Genomic DNA, 17,585 nt, shown 5'->3' on the forward strand with positions numbered 1-17,585 from the left:
GAAGGCGAAAAGACGCCATTATCAATGCCTCACTGAGTCTGAGCCAAGTCGTGTAAGGGGGCTACGAGAAGGATGTTCCTCCTGCGATACTGCAGAAAGGCTTTTCAGGAAATGTAGCCTCTGTACATGTTCGCTGGCAGACGGGTTCACGAGAATGTACGGTCGCACGAAGACCAGGCTCTGGTCCGGCACGTGGCGCCACCGAGGGGGAAGACCACCGTGTTCGGTGTATAGCTCCGTCGCATCGTACTGCATCTGCAGCAGCAATCTGAGCAGAAGTTGGCACCGCAGTGGCACAGCGAACTGTTACAAAACGGTTTGTTCAAGTACAGCGCAGGGCCGGATCCCCTGCAGCGTGCAGCCCACGGGCAGCAAAGCACCACCGTCTGCGTGCGACTTCAGTGGTGTCAAACGAGAGCTCACTGGAGGCCAGAGCGGAGGTCTGTTGTGTTTTGTGTTGAAAGCTGGTACTGCCTCGGTGCGAGTGATGGCCGCGTGTTGGTTAGGAGGAGGCCGGTTAGGGTCTGTACCCAACCTGTCTGCATGCCAGACACGCTCGACCTACACCTGGAGTTATGGTCTGGGGTGCGAGTTCTTGTGTCAGCAGGAGCTCTCTCGTGGTTCTTCCGCGCACCCTGACTGCAAAATTGGATGTCAGTCTGGTGATTCCACCTGTTGTACCGCCATTCATAAACAGCACCCCAGGGGGTAGGATAACCACGCCCACATACCACTGTTGGAACTCAACGTGCTCTACAGACGTGTCGACACGTTACCTTGGCCTGCTCGTTCACCAGATCCGCCTCCAATCGAGCACATATCAAACATAATTGGGAATCTCCAGCGTCATCTGCAAACAGGCTTAACCGTCACTGTATTGATCGACCAAATGCAACGGACATGGAACTCCATCCAATAAACTGACGTCCGGCACCTACACAACACAATGCGTACTTCTCCGTATGCTTGCATTCAACAGTCTGGTGGCTACACCGGTTATTAATGTACCAGCATTTCACATTTGCAGTGGCTTATCTCGTGCTTACATTAACCTGTGATCCTCGAGGTTCGTCACTTAAATATATTGCCTAGCCAAATGTATTCCTGAAATTTCATTACTCTATATTAACCATTTTTTGGTGTCGTGATTCTTTCTCCGTCGGTGTATAACGTATTAATCGTGCATAAAAAATGTATACATCGAGTTACTTGTATTAGTACTATGTGCTCTATAGTCGAATCTCGAAAACATTGTGGAATACAACAAGTGACTGAAAGCAGTGCAAAATAGTGCTACAGAAACGAGGATAGATGCTGGACCGAGGCAACAGCTAACTGACGTGCGAGCAGTTAGCATAGTATTACGGTAAACATTTAAATGACAACACGACTTTTATCAAGAAATACCCCACATATGTTTTCTATGTCTGAGGAGGGAGGCTTGTGCTTTGGACCTAATGAAGACTCCATCAACAAAAGAAGTTATTAATAGTCTAGTTAATAGCATTAGTAACCTAAATAATGTTTAAATGATTTCAATGCCTCGACGTGTGACCATAAGTGCTAATAACTAGAAGTGCGTCACTAAAAAAAATTAGTATCATATGGTTAATAATCTAAACATTGTGACTGGATGCAGTACATACATGAAACCTTTATCATCATTAAATCTTATCAGTGACATCGTTTCACATTAAATTTTTCGCTCCACTCCTGAAGCTTAATCCCATTTCCATCATTTCTTCTTTCGTGTAGACGTTGAGTAGCGAAGAAAGACAGTATCGCTGTCTTACGCCCTTTTTAATCCGAGCTCCTCTCTCTTGGTTTCCTTTCTTATTTGTCTGTCTTGGTTCTTGTACAAATCTATATGCATGCCCTACCTAACATGTTCCAAAACGCCGCGCACAAAAACTGGATTTTTCCGGGACTCATACTTCGCGTTCTATTGGTGATAGAAAGCGTTTTGGTCAGCCCTCGGGCTGGGGACCATTCGTATAGCCAACAGAACAAACGTCTTAGAGTCACTATCCTACAGTACAGAGTACAGGGTCCAAGTATGACTATTAAAAACTTCCTCCAGGTTAGGCGAATGGGGTAATCGTTTTTTATTTCTTTTTTCATTTAATGTGGCGTACGGTGAGCCTCAAGGAGCTTATGGAGGCACCGTTAGTTCAAGGGCGGGTTAGTCAGAAAAACCCAAAACGTTTTTACCATTTTTTGTACGAAAACCGAACAGTGGATACCACGATTGCTATGAAAAGCAAATGACTGAAATTTTTATGATCTCGATCAACCATGAAAATTTTATTAATATCTTTATTTGTTTTTAGAGATACAGAGATTCAAAGTTACCTTACATGTACATGTAAAATGCGCACATAAAATCCGGTGTGACGCTAAATAAAAATAATAAATAACAGCAGCAGATTGCCCAAATTTTAACGTTATATTCTCTGGGTATTTATCTAGGAGTGCCATCTTCCTGTTTTCAAAAATCTTTACCCGTGATGGAGAAACACCCCAAAAACAGTTTTTGGATATCAAAATCGAGCCGCAGAGTCCATGACAACAATACACAACAAATGGCTGCAATTTTTACGATATATTCCTAAGATATCGATCTGGAACGGTCTCAGAAATTTTATTGATATCCTTCTCCATTTTCGAGATACAGTAGTTCAAAGTTAACCTACCTGTACCCGTAAAATACGCGTGTGTAGAATCCGATGAGAGACGAAAAGATAGTAAATAATTGACGTAGTACGGAGTAATATGTTGTAAAGTGTCTCTGTTATAATCAGAAAAGTTCTGGGAAACAATGTGTAGTACTGAAGCACATGCAGAACTGTTGTGCACGGAGAATCCAGTCTAAGGTGTAAATTTAGTTTTGCGTTATTTCTACTTCACATATGTAAACTATCAAAATTTTACCTACGGAAAAAATTCTTTTCATACGAGTGACGTACCCTACTGCGGCAGGCAAAACGACGGACCAGTGGAAAAGTTCTCTTATCGCAGCACAAAAAAGGGGAATATGCTCCTGTTTAAAAGGCTTTGACTGAAAAGTGGGATATCAGCTGCCTGATTCTGCCTTCCTTAGCACCTTTAAATATGTTTCCAAACTTTTTTGCATGCGAAGATACTCGCGGTCTTTTATGTTCAGAGAGAAGGAGACATTGTCTGTAGGGAAGAGACGGAAAAGTTACAAATATCGGAAGATAGTAGACAGTGAATGTGCTATAGAAAGAGCTAAGGAGATAATGAGAGTATGAGAGAAAGAAAGGGACACAGTAGTAATGGAACATAGTTGACAGTGGCAGAATATTGTTACGAAAAGAGTGAAGGAGACAGTGTCAATAAGAGATGAATAAACAGACAGAGAAAGTGGAAGTGGGTGGGAGTCAGTGATAATGAGAGACAGAATCTCTGACAATGACACCGAGGAAGAGGGAGACAGTGCCAGCGAGAAGAAGTAGCACTAGTGGGAACGAATGAATGAGATAGCAGCAGTAAGGAAGACAGAGAAAATAGGAGAAGTCAGTAGTAGTAGTAGGAGTAGCAGTAGGACAAAACGAAGGAGTCTGTGGCCGTGAGACAGGAGACAGTGGCACTTAGAGAAACACATGCAGATAATGAAAATGAGTTGGGCTAAATGAGTGAGAATCGGCAAGTGTGAGTGGACTTAAAGTGATGGACTAGTTAGCGTGAGCGAATTACATTTAGGGAATCTTGTGGCAATGAGAGGTCAATTTCATGTTAAAAAAAGCGTGAATATGTTCGCATGCCGAAATTTTTGAAAACATTTTTAAAGGCGCTGAGGAAGGTAGAATGCGGCAGCTGGTACCTCACTTTTCAGTAGTCTCTTAAACAGGACCATATTCGCCTTTTTAGTGCTCTGACAGGAGCATTTTTGCGCTAGTTACATGTTTCTCGTCTTTCCCTGTACCTAATACTTTATACTACAGGTATTCCGGAAAATTTTGAACATCTTGCACCCCCTTACATTATCAAAAGTTTTTCAAAGTCAGTAAATCGTATGAGTCTTGATTTTTTTTAAGCTTTTCCTCCGTTATTAAGAGTAAGGTCTGAACTGCGGTCTGATAGCCTTATCTTCCCTAAAACCAAACTGATGATCATCTAATGGTCGTCATTTACCTTTTACATTCTTCTGTATATTATTCGTGTCAGTAACTTGAATGCATGAGCTGTTAAGCTGCTTGTGCGGTTATTCTCACACTTAACTGTCCTTGTTATTTTCGGGATGCGTAGTTGATATTTTTCGAAATTCTAATTATACGCTTCCTGTTTCTTAGGTTCTACATCCCATTTGATTAGACGCGTGGTTAGCACTTCCCACAATACTTTTAGAAATTTTGATGAATGTGATTTATTCTTTCTGCATTATTTGAGTGCAAATCTTCCGGAGCTCTGTCGAAACCTGATTATAATGTTGAACGCTTCTAAATCGACGCCCATTACTTCTTGTATCACGTCGACAGACAGTTCCCCTACCTCATAGAGGCTTTCAATGTATTCTTTCTACGCATGCACTCTCTTCTCTGCATTAAACTGGTGAGTTGCAATTTCATCCTTAATATTGCCACATTTTTCTCTAATTTCGCTGAAGATTATTTTGATTTCTCAATACGTGAATCTGTTCTTACCACGAACATCCTTTTTCCGATTTCTGTATGTTTTTTCCTGCAGCCATTTCGTTTCGGCTTCTCTGCAAGTGGCCTTTATTTCCTTCCTAAGTGACTGATATTGCTTTATTTCCCTAAACAGGTTTGTACTTCCTTCTTTCATCGACATATCTGAAGTATTTCTTTTGTTACCCACTGCTTCCTAGCAGTTACCTTCCTTGTACCTATGTTTGCCTCTCCCGCTCCTGTGACTACGCTTCTTAGAGATGTCCATTGCTCTTCGGCTGAACTACCTGCTGTGGTATTCATTATCGCAGTATTTACAACCTTAGAGAACCTCAAACGCGTCTCATCATACCTCTGTCCGTCGGGATCCCACTTCTTCCAATAATAATTCTTCCTGACAATTCTCTGGAATTTAAACCCACTCTTCATTAGTATTAAATTGTGGTCTGAGTCTCTTTTTGTTCCTGAACACGCTTTACAGTTCAATATCTGAATTCTGAATGTCGTCTCATCATAACGTAATCCAGCTGGTATCTTCACGTGTCTCCAGGACTTTCTACAAATGTATCTCCTTCTCTTGCGATTTTGGAAAAAATGTATTCGCTGTTACTAACTGTTATGGCAGAACTGAATTATTCTTCCTCCTCTCTCAGTCCTACTACAGAGCTCATTTTTCTCCCGCAACTCTATGCTGTATGCCTTTACCTACCACAGCGGTCCAATACCCTGTGGTTATTAGATTTTCACTTCCCCTTACATACCTGAGTTACTCGTTCAGTGCCCACATATACTGTCTCTGTCTATTCATCTTCTTCTTGTGACAAAAGTATATCCGGACTATTGCTCTTGTCATTGGTTTAATGTCGATTCTTATGAGAATAATCTTATCACAGAATAGTTCAAAGTAACTCACTGGCCAACCTTCGTATTCGTAACGAATCCTACAGCCGTCATACATTTTCTGCTGCTATTGATACTGTCCTTTATTCTTTTGACTAACAACCCTTGTCTTAATTCCATTTAACTTCACTGACCCCAACTATATCTAGACAAAGTCTTTACGTTAACCTTTTCAGATTTTCCAGTTTAATTATCACTTTCACAACTTTGGATATTCCACGCTCCAACTTGTAGAATGTTACCTTTTCGTTGGTTAGCCAATTTCTTTTTTTTCCCATAGTTACTTTTCCCTTACCAGTCGCCTTGTCGAGATCCAGATGGAGAACTAATCCGGAGGTTCTTGTCAAGGAAAAGATTATAACGACACTTTTTCAATTAAAGGCAACATTTTCTATGGATACACATTATGTGTCGTTAATCCAATGGTTCCCATTGCCTTCTGCATCCTTATACCATTGGTCGTTGCTAATTGTTCCGAGTTTAAGGGCAGTTTACCATTCAGATGGCAAGAGGGTGCCCAGCGACTGACAGATTCTATCGGTTCCTCCGACCTCTTTGACAAGGTCGTTGATAGAACGAGGGTGATTCCTTATACTAAAAATCTTCGGCCGTCGTCGCATATGATTTTTATCCAGAATTTAAGCAGCGGCTGGGATCTAACACAGCATCCACGTAGATATGCTTCGTTGGCAAAGATGCTACTCCGTTACTTTACTAGAACAAATTGAATAAATAATAGTGGCGGAACAATGTCTTCATTTCGATAAGAAACAACCTTCAGTACTTGCTCTCATCGTCATTTAGCAACCTTTGCTAGTCTTACAGTGCTCCGTGTATTCTTATCACGTGAAGCTTCAAGCACACTATCGAATGATTATCAAATTCCTTGAGAAAGCTTTCACTTTCAACAACACCGAGTTCAGGTGTAATCGTGGGTAAAGGTAATGTTACTTTTTTTTCAGCAATGGTTGTGAATGGCGAAAAGCTATTCGCTTCTGCGTCGGTGGCCACCTATGGCTAACTAAATGAAACAGTCTTGAAGGAATCTACACCGCCGTTCATCGTTTGTTACAAGCTAAAATTGTGTGCAGACCAGGACTCACACCTACACACCTACGTCCCGCAAACAGTTTTATTCCAAGTGAAGTCCCATAAGTGTTGCTTCCATATTCGAGCCCCGATACGATACACACGCTTAACTGTAACAAATGATCATGTCATACAAGTAATTCGAGATCGTTGCTCTGTCAATGCCACAGAACGTAACGTATGCACCAGTATTAGAAACGGCAGATCCTCTCACAATTTTATGAGACGTTTTGGTTAACAACACGCCATTAAACCATAGTTTTATAGAGCACAGTACTCTTGCAAGACAAAGAAGTGGCAGCATCCGGTGACTGACAGAATTTCTGAAATGGAAGTGAATTGTTATCCACTTCATGAGCCGCTCATTCCACCAGTTGATTTCCCCACGAGTTCCGTCCTTTACTAATTACCCATGGACAATATGTACAACGTTACATGCACACCGAAAGAAAGTGAACTCACAGCACTTAGAATGATTAGTGCTAGATAAAAAAAATTTGGCAGGCGTGTTTATACATCTGAAAGATGACACCTTTTCCGGTTTCCAGCTTGTACAATAACAGCAACGCTAGTAGCGCCAATATGACGCAACACAGCACTCCAATAACAGCAACGCTAGTAGCGCCAATATGACGCAACACAGCACTCTGCTATAAACATGCAATGTACGCTCCGTATGTCGTCCAGATTTGACTTTATGAGGACAGTGTGAATGAAACAAGACATCAACCAGATGAAGATGGTGGCATCTAGCACCTTACCTAATGGGAACGAGACCATGTAATAGAGCTACGGGAAGGTGGATCTGCTTTCTGCGATATCGCAGAACGACAAGACAGGGGCGTGTCCACAGTGCATCACTGTCGGCAACCATGATCCCGGGAGCCGCTGCTTCGTGAAGACCGGCGTCCGGCTGCACACGGTCCACTGCTGGTGGGAAAGACCACCGTATTCGCTGCATGGCTGTGGTTCGTCATACTGCACCTGCAGCAGCTATTTCGAGATCCTGTTGACACCAGAGTGTCACTGTAACCAGTCGACGTCTTGACGGTCAGGTCTAAGCCAAAGGCCCTGTGGCTTTCATGCCACTAACTTCGCATCACTGCCATTTGCAGCTTCTGTGGTGTCAATATAGAGCTCACTGGAAAGCGGTATGGAGATCTGTTGTGTTCTCAGAGGAGAGGTGTACATGTGTTTGTGCCAGCAACGGTCGTGTGTTGGTAATAAGGAGGCCGGGTGAGCGACTGGAAGCGAGATGTCTGTGACGTAGGAGAGTGGTGTGGGGAACGGTTTTCTGTAACAGCAGGAACGTCCTCGATGTTGCCCCCAAGAACTTTGACAGCACATTTGTTCGTCAGACCGGGGAGTGATTTCCAGCAGGATGCTGCGTATTCTCACACTGCTGCTGCCTCACATTCAGCTTTACAAAGTGCCGACTAGTTGCCCTGGACTGTGAGATCACCTGACCTTTCTCCCATTCAACACGTATGGTCATGGGGTATTATGAGACGACAAATCCAGTCATCAATTACCAGCATTAATTGTTACGGAGCTAACTGCAAAAAGCATTACGCGTATTAAGGTACTACCATTTCACATTTCTTCTCGTGTATAATTTAACTTGTTACCAAAAAATTTGAATCAAATAAATATGTTACCTAGATAATTGTTTCGCGTAAACTTTATTTTTCTACCTTAATGTCTTTCTGGTGGTGAGATTCCATTTTCGACCAGTGCATTAAAGTAATGATTGTCACTGTGCAGCAGAACCTTTGCCAGAAGTCGAAAACGCGTTAAGTAGTCCGCCGTCCTATCAAGAAAGACAAAAGCATTGTATAACATGTTTGTAGTTGTACACAAGACATCTCAAAACAGTTTATATAATCTATTATTGGACTCTTTCTTTTCTTTCACTTAAATGTCATCCGTACATGTATCAAGTACGAACTGATATGTGCTTTTAACGACGCAAAACGAGAAGGACCAGGAACTGTACACTATGTCTGGAACGGTTTAAATTTTGCTGTCTAGAACCGCTGTTCCAAGAACAAGTATAATAACGTGTAATGCCCTTCTCCCGTAGACAAGGCCATAATCAGCACGAATACCGTAAAACACTCTGGCATGAAGTGTGGAGAGGTTCTACGCGGGTACGAAAAGCCGCTGTGTGCAGCTGCGCTGCGTTTAGTTGCTGCGAGATGTAGGGAGGTCGTGACCCCGCCAACGTGTTGCTTGTACGCCGGAGGACTTGTGCGTGTAGCCCTAAAGGCCAACGGTTCTTCGGTCAAGGGACGAGCTGGCTCCGTCGCAAGACTTGGATCAGAACCAAAATGTGCGCATCAAAATCAACCCGTGGAGAAAATAAATACTTCGAACGATTATGCTGTTAACATAATTTGTGTTTATTCAACATACAACTGCATATAATTTCATCACACATGCGCAAATAGTGTTCAGATTCACGCAAACTAGTATACTTCCCGCTATTCCCTCAACTACGACATCCCTCTACACTTTCTTAAATCATTCTCTATGAATTACCGTTCCTGATCTCCGGATAATTAATTTAGCACTTCTTGCACTTAAGAATCTCCGAAATAAAACGCGCAAATGTTAATTTTTGTTTATACGGTTATGACACTGTTCGCTTTTACCTACGGTCGTCACGTCATTTCTGCAACCGTGCAAAATTGCAGTATTCATTTCGAAGCGCTTTTCTCGTACTTGTCTCCCTTCTCGTACAGTTCGAGGTAACATACTGTAGGTGGAGTAGCGAGTAAGCGTCATGTACAATGATTATAGTAGTCTGCATTTCATTCATTACTCTGACAACAAAGGAAACTAATTTATTGTGCAACGCATAATACATGTAACACATGGCCCTTTACCCTAACATGTTAGATTTACTTAAATGTTTTAAATGTAGTAAGGAAGATCGTAATAGACTCACTAAAGCTCTGTATACGATCATCAGTTTCATTCATACTTTGTCAGCATCGTCGGTAAATGTAAACGAATAAACACTTAGTTTATCTTACACTCACTTAGATATTACAACGCATTCTCGTCTCCCATACATTTTTAGATTATTTCACAGTTTGTTAACATTTTTAGCAGTTGTGAGCGGAGAAGTAAGTCACTTATGATATGGATTATTGTAGAGTGTCTGATTTAGAAATCATACAGCATTGTATCTATAACAAGTTGGTAAGTCCATCACTGAAGTACCAAATGCTACAATCTCTAGCTACAGTATTTGATAACGCTCAAAGTGAGAGGTGTGTTAACGAACTGAAAAAGGTGAATCAATATGGGAACCCAAGGGACTGCGAAAGCCATAATGTACAATACAAACATCAACAAAAGTTTTGCATCGCCCCGATATCTCGTGCAGATGTGTTGCTATTCTCACTATTACTTTACCGATCGGAGGGTAACCCCTGAAGTTGTTTGTACACATACACACTGTTACCATGAGCGCTACCTGTGGGTAGAGCGCCACGCTGTAATGGACTGCAGCATTAGCGCTTTATTACGGGCGCAGTAGAGACATCTATGGAAGAGAAAACATCCATGATGCCGTGAAGGACAGCCGCTACCAGTTACCGGATCCGTATCGTCACGTTACGAGCAGAAGGGTTCTCGACTGAAGAAGCTGCTGCCGCGCGGAGTGGCAGCGAGGTTCGAGGCGTCATGCCACGGACTGCGCGGTCCCTCCTACCGTAAGTTCGACTCCTCCCTCGGGCATGACTGTGTGCGTTGCTCTTAGGATAAGTTATTTTAAGTAGTGTGTAAATCTAGGGACCGATGACCTAAGCAGTTTGGTCACTTAGGATTTCACACACATTTGAACATTTTGATGAAGTTGCTCGACGTGTGCACCGAAGTCTAAGCGGTGTGATGCGGACACGAAGTGGGTGCCAGTCCACAAGTAGTGTTGCGGACTTAACACCGCACAAGCCGTCCACGTTCGACAGGTGCACGGGATGATCGATATCTACCATTTTTGAATCTAAGGCACCGTAGTAAGACTGCTCCTGAATTGAATACGGGGTTCGAAGAGACTACAGGACATCATGCATCGCAGAAAACTCTTAAGAGACGATTGCATGATGAGAATCTGCATTTCAGACGACCGTGGTGAGCACCACATCGTACACCACAACACTTTGGACGCCGCTACAGATGGACAAGAAATAATGCAGAATGGACGCCTCGGGACTGGCGTCGGATGTTTCTTACGGGCGAAACCGTTGTGCCCTCATAACAACAGACAATATGTTTGGAGACAACTCGAGAGTATCAAACGCCTCGAACACGGCGTCCCATGTGGAACAAGACGGTGGTGAAGTGAAGGTACATGCCGCTATCGTAAAACTCTCGTGGTTGTTGAGGCAGTCTCACTGCACTGGGTTACAGGGACGAGATTATGCAACCAAGAGCGGGACAGTATCTTCAACGTTTTTCTGACACTTTCATCTTCATGGATGATAAATCGTGTGCTCGTTGCTCTGTTTTCACGTACACGTTCCCTCAGCACACTAGAATCACCAGAATGGAGTGGTCTGCCTGTTCCCCGGACATGCATCCAGTCGAACAGGCGTAGGACCGATTTTAGGATGTCGCCAACGGCCAAGTGCTCTGCGCACCTTACTCAGAATCGCCGTTGAAGTGTGTGACAGTTTGACCAGTCATGGCTTGATGACGTTATCTACGGAATGCCACGTCGAATTCAAGCCTGCATCCAAGCAAGGGGTCGTTCCACCACTTACTGACGTTGCTCAGCAGTACTGTGAAAAACTCACATGGCAAACAGACGATTCTGTCCTTACACGAATGTTTGTTTCTTTGATTTGGTGATCCGGACACATTGCAAATGAATTTTTACGCATGCCTCAGAGCCAATGTCTGTTTTCTGTGGCATGAATTAAGACGAGAAGGGATGATGAAAAACTTTTGTTGATGTGTATGTATGGAAAAGACAAACATAGCGTGTTAAAAGTTTCTGGTTGCATGCTATATTTTCCATATAAAGCTGTTCGATCAATCGAATTTGTGTACATTCTTATAACATGTACGTTAATTTGTTTGTGACAGTTACATTCATAGTTAGTAAAAATAAAGATAGCTTAAAAATAACCTCAAGCTGTAAAATTCATGTGATCAAACTAATGCCTGCGTTTTCACATCCCCGTCTATAATAAATTTTCAACAAATTGATTCCTCCGAATATTTTTCAGGCAAGACATCTGGGAATATCTAGTCACTTGAGCATGCTTGCGTGACATCATCCTACTAGTGCCAAGGAAAGTAATACAGTATATACATTATAATTTCTCTCAAGGCCAGAGCAAGCGTGGCCGAGTGGTTGAGTGCAGGGAATGACATTCTTGCGGAAGTACATTCACGCATTACACGCACGCGAAAAGTGAGACAGAAAGAGCAAGAACGTTCATTTAAAGAGTTCAAAAGGAGAAAGGCCAATCTGTCAAGGAACTTACCTTTGACGAGATGAGCGTCAAAGTAGGCGAAGACTCCTGAAACATAATATAGAATTAATTGGTACCACAAATAATACAGGCTCGCAATACCATTGATATACATAGAAATAAATAAATAACAGGAATTACAAAACAAGGAAATGTGGACTTTATGGCTCGAAACCCTAGAATGTATTAGCGTCTTGCTTCGATGCAAGGAGTGCAGGAGACGTTTTTAATATCACCCCCTCCAGGAATCTAGCAACGCATTGACCGATGGAAAAATTTACGGTTGTAAGTAATTTTTGAGTGGTCAAACACTTATCTGGTATTCGAGAGGAGTTAAGTTCAATTCCCCGTCTTCTATAACGATATCAGATTGTCTTCCAGGACCATTTCAATGAGAAAAGGATTAAGTATGTGTTTAGTATTGTCGCACTTCTGATTTGCACACAGATGATGTTCATACGCAAGCGTTTATTTCTGTTTCTCCACGGCTGAACACTCAGCACCTGTCCGTAAGAATTTCACCCCAACCAACTTAAAAGCTCAAACCGAGATGAAGCGTATCGTCAACAAACACCATCAGTACGATTCACACCTCTCCATCTGACGATCCGGGTGGCTATAAGTATAGCTACCTCGATCGTTAGATGTGTAGCAACGTAAGTCGAGAGTTAGAAGCAGAAAAACAGCACCAAATATCCCCTCGTTTGCCATGAATGCCTCAACCCTAAGCTCATATCAAGAAATCTACGCTGAACAAGTATCTGTAACATGAGGACACCGTGCGAACTTTTTCTCCAGAATTAAACTCGATTGGGCACGACAGGAATTCTCTCTTGGCAAAATGAGTTTTGCCAACCGATCACTGCTAAATATCATAGAGCTCTGGTCTACGAACTGGGGACATAATGTACGAGCTGATAAACAGTATGGGGAACAGTTGAGCATTGCTTACTGTCTTTCGAAGACATTACATCCTGCAGTGACGTTCTGAATGACATCGATGGATGAACACCACACGCTATGTGCGGCATACGCGGTTTCTGCAGTGCCTATAGTTTCTGCACCAGTTAAATCACGAAATGAGTATATACGGCAGTGAAAATTATACTACTAAAGGTATAATTGTATAAAACTAAACGAAACTCAGAAAATCATGAGGAACGTTTACTCGTGTAACAAACCTCATTCGATTATTTCTATTTACAGTAACTTCCCGGGTTCGATTCCCGGCGGGGTCAGGGATTTTCTCTGCCTCGTGATGACTGGGTGTTGTGTGCTGTCCTTAGGTTAGTTCGGTTTAAGTAGTTCTAAGTTCTAGGGGACTGATGACCATAGATGTTAAGTCCCATAGTGCTCAGATCCATTTGAACCATTTACAGTAACACATCTCGTTGTTCGCGAAAAATGTAAGACAAAAATCAGACCGTCATCCATTATTTCTTAACTCTCTTGCATCAACGCTGGCAATGAAATGGTGGCACGTCGTACTCGATTTATCTCCCTCATACGTAATGTCTCTCCTGTAACCTGTTTTCGGTGCAGTTTCCTATAGCTCTTCTAATTTATTTAACTATGAAATGGAGTACTGCTTCTTTACGTCGTATTGTAAGAACCAGAACTGTCGTATAAAGTCACATATCCCAAAGCGAGTTGTTCATGCAAAATAAAAATAAAGCCATGTAAATACATCAAACTGCAACCAGTCACTTTTTTGAATAGTTTTTTATTATTCCATTAACCGATTTTCGAACCTTTTCAGGTTCATCTTCAGATGTTTTTCTGGAAGTTACATCACTATCTCTAGCATAATGCTGGTTGCTGGCTCTGTGACAAGAAGATGGAACACGCTTTAATACATCGTCATGACCGTTGTTTGTCTCTCGATATGGATCGAACATTCAGATTTTTACTTACTGCGACAGTATGGGCGGCTTTTTTCGTTAGTGTCCATCTGTCTGCTTCCATTTTGATGGCCAGTTGGTACATAAATTCACACGCTTCTACACAATCTGTATTTATTTTCACTGTGACAGCGAAACTTTGCCATACAACTTTGCTATACAACTGTTGCTTGTAACAAAGATCTTGACAAAAACATTTGGCGTAGGCCTATTTTGCTCAGAGATGATTGGTTACAGGGTTCTAAAATTTCCGTAATGGATGAGCTTAAAAATAAACGCTTCGCAAGTAGTATAACTGCAACAAAATAAGTGTGGGTAACAGATGATAAATCTCACGTATGATAAATCTACTGATTATTACTGAAAGAAGCCATCACAACCAATTCACCAGCACACCATGGTTTACTTATTTACTGTCTCACATTTACATGCTCCACGAATGATACCTGGGTGGCATCATAGCTAAAGTTAGCCTCGTAAAAAGCAAGATGTGTAATACTTACGTTCCAGTAGTGACTGTAAGGTCACAGATACCACAAAGTTAGTTCCTACTACTGCACAGTACATTGGCACCATCTTTTACGTTTGAGACCAAACAAATCACTTGAATGAGAGACTGTTTTGTGCTACGATTTGATTTTCTTGCAGCCCCATTTTCATCCACAACGGGTGCGTAGGAGTCACATTCTCATAGTCACACGGATGAGTATTTCCTTTGCTGTATGTAGCCAGTTGTCTGCCTTATACTACATTTCGCTTCAGTTATTATATGTCACTTGTTATCTGGCACTGAAAAAGTACGTTAAAAACGATAGCAAAGCTACTTGCATAAGTTACAATGCTGGACGTTTACGAGGGCTGTTCGGAAACTAAGGTCAATTCTGTCGCGAAATGAAAACCACAGCGAAAATCAAAATTTTTTTATTCTCAACAGTTAGCCACACCTTCCAGCTACCTCTCTAAACAGTCGCCCCTCCGACTTAGGCATTTGGCGTGGTGTTGTACAAACTTTCCAATACCCTCGTCACAGAAAGCAGCTGTCCGTGCTTTCCGCCAATTCTCTACGCTGGTCTGGTTGTCTGTGCCAAAATGTTGTCTTCGTAGCCAGCAGTTCATGTGAGCACAGATAAACAACGGAAAGAGCCAATTAAGGGTTGTATTGTAGGTGATCAAACACTTCCCATCGAAAACGCTGCAGGAGCATCTTCATTGCCGCTGCAGAATGCGGCTGAAAATTGTCTTGAAGAAAGAAACGCATGACATTTACGTTATGTGGGCCGCATAGCTTCAGGCGAAATCTCTCACCAGATCCACATACTTGGTGGGACACACTGTTGTTATAGGCATTTCTACGTGGCCACTTGGCGCTCTAAACTGAAAAGCATGACGTGAAGCTATCGACAGGTACACTCAAGACACTGCCCGACACATCTGTGCAAAGTTCCATCGGATTTTCACAGTGGTTTCCATTTCGCTCCGAATCGGACTTTACTTTCTGAATAAGCTTCGTATCTACTGACGAGCCAGAACATTATAACCATCTGATTAACAGCATGTTGTTCCACCTTTGAAATGCAACACAGCAACGAATGTGTTTGGTATGGGTTCGACGAGTCGTTAGTGAATCCCGAACGTATACGATGTTTACGCACAGGTCACGCGGTTCCAGTAAAATACGGCGCGGTAAGTTGTGGGTTCGAATCTGACCCCCGACATTGTCCCACGTGTCCCAGACCGGGTTCATTTTAGAGGAATCTCGTCTTACTGTTTACTCACGTTTGAAAAGTTTGCTAGTTTCGTCTCTCCATTTCTTTACAACTCAGATGTAACGTCATGTAACTGCTAACACCCTATCTTTCCAAACTATTTATTAAATCTCCTACGACGTCTTCTACAAACCGCTGCAGCGCTTTTACTGCCACATCCGTTTTCTCCGCCATCGTACTTACAGCTGTTTCTGCCTGTCCTCTGTCCCTGCAAAACATCACTCACTCACACACACGCACGCCAAAGTTACACAACACAGTGTCTCAGTGTGCCTTGGCTAAGCCGCCTCGCCACGGAAGCCATAAATTAAAACATTGTCCGCGTCCCCGAATCCTGTCACGGGTCCCGGTCTTAGATAAACATACCGCGCTATATGCTAGTTACGAAACTGAGCTGGCCCCGCGCCAAATGACGTTATTAGGCAAAACGTGTTGGTTTTCAGGAAATAGAGACTTCGTTTCCTAACCATCCTACGATTTTTTTTTTGTGTGTTTTGCGAAGACGGTAGTAATGATGTGGATGTATTTTGCTACTGCTGCGAAGGGAAAACTAGGAAGACTAGATATTTAACGTCCTGTCGACGATGATATTATTACAGACGGGAGCACAAGCTCGGAGAGAAGACAGAGGAAAGGGGAATCGACGATGTCTTTCTCAAGACAGCTATCGCAGCATCTGCTTTAATTGATCTATGAAAACCAGGTGAAATCTACATCTGAATACCCGTGCGAGGATTAGAACCGTATCTATTCTGAATGCCACTTCTCTCAACGCTAACTGGGGAAATTGTCAGTCTGTATAATTAAGTATAAGAGCACGTAACAGATAACATTACTCTTTAGCACTATGCGATCGCTTGTGCAAAACAAGCTCAGCAATTCCAGAAAATAATGTAGGAGGCTTAATAAAGAAGCTTTTTGTTAAAATGTGATCACAGTTCAATGAGCGTAACAACTTGCTCAATCTTACCACGATGTGGTAACAAATAAAGAATACACCTAAATAAATGTGGCATTTCATCTACAGCTTTGAAAAAGCAGATAGATAGAAAATGTAATTGCGTAGCCTCATGACTAACCAGGTAAATTTAGCGTTCCGCGTCACAGTGAAACAGTGTGCCCACTGTTTGTAAAAGGTGGAACTAACAACCTAACCAAATAGCAACGCCACATGAAGAGTCTGCAACTTGCGTCTCTTCTTTTGCATTTTACCCTGATCGCGTCGCTAAACGACACGAACAACACTAGACGTCAGAGCACACACTACTAATAGATACCGTTTTGTCAGCGTCTACGCGTCTAGGGCACAAGAGAAGATGCTGTGAAACGAAATAAATTTACTAAACCACCAAAAACGATATTCATGGAACCTATTGAAACATATACAGGGTGAACCGGAAATTCACCGACAAACTTTCAAAGATTGTTCTGGTATACTTTCTGAGTATTTTGGTATAAGGGACCCACTTCCTCCACCGGTTCGTGGCAGGCTAGTATCACGATTTATTGGGTTTGTTACTCCAATGAGCCAACGGCCTAGCCGTAGTGCTAACACGTGTTCCTGTCACATCACCCAAGTTAAGCGCTGTCGGCCATGGCTAACACTTGAATGGGTGACCGCCAGGGTCTGCCGATCCCTATTGGCAAGCGGGGTGCCCTCCGCCCTCGTGATGTAGCGGCTCCGGTCACGAAAGCTGACAACGGCCGGGAGAGCGGTTAGGTGACCACTTTCCCCTCCGCACACGCATCCAAAGCGCCTACCGGTTGAGGATGAGACGGCGGTCTGTCGGT

General features: G+C 42.7%; 1 protein-coding gene across 1 annotated transcript in view; it reads right to left on the bottom strand.

The window, feature by feature from the left end:
- Positions 1-17,585, bottom strand: part of LOC126262659 (uncharacterized) — an 846,834-nt gene that overhangs the window by 17,332 nt on the left and 811,917 nt on the right. The window contains exon 4 of the mRNA XM_049959428.1: positions 12,140-12,175. Within this exon, the coding sequence (XP_049815385.1) occupies positions 12,140-12,175 (36 nt within the window). The remainder of the gene's footprint in view (positions 1-12,139; positions 12,176-17,585) is intronic.

Source organism: Schistocerca nitens, chromosome 6 (genome assembly GCF_023898315.1).
Source record: "Schistocerca nitens isolate TAMUIC-IGC-003100 chromosome 6, iqSchNite1.1, whole genome shotgun sequence".
NCBI lineage: Eukaryota > Metazoa > Arthropoda > Insecta > Orthoptera > Acrididae > Schistocerca > Schistocerca nitens.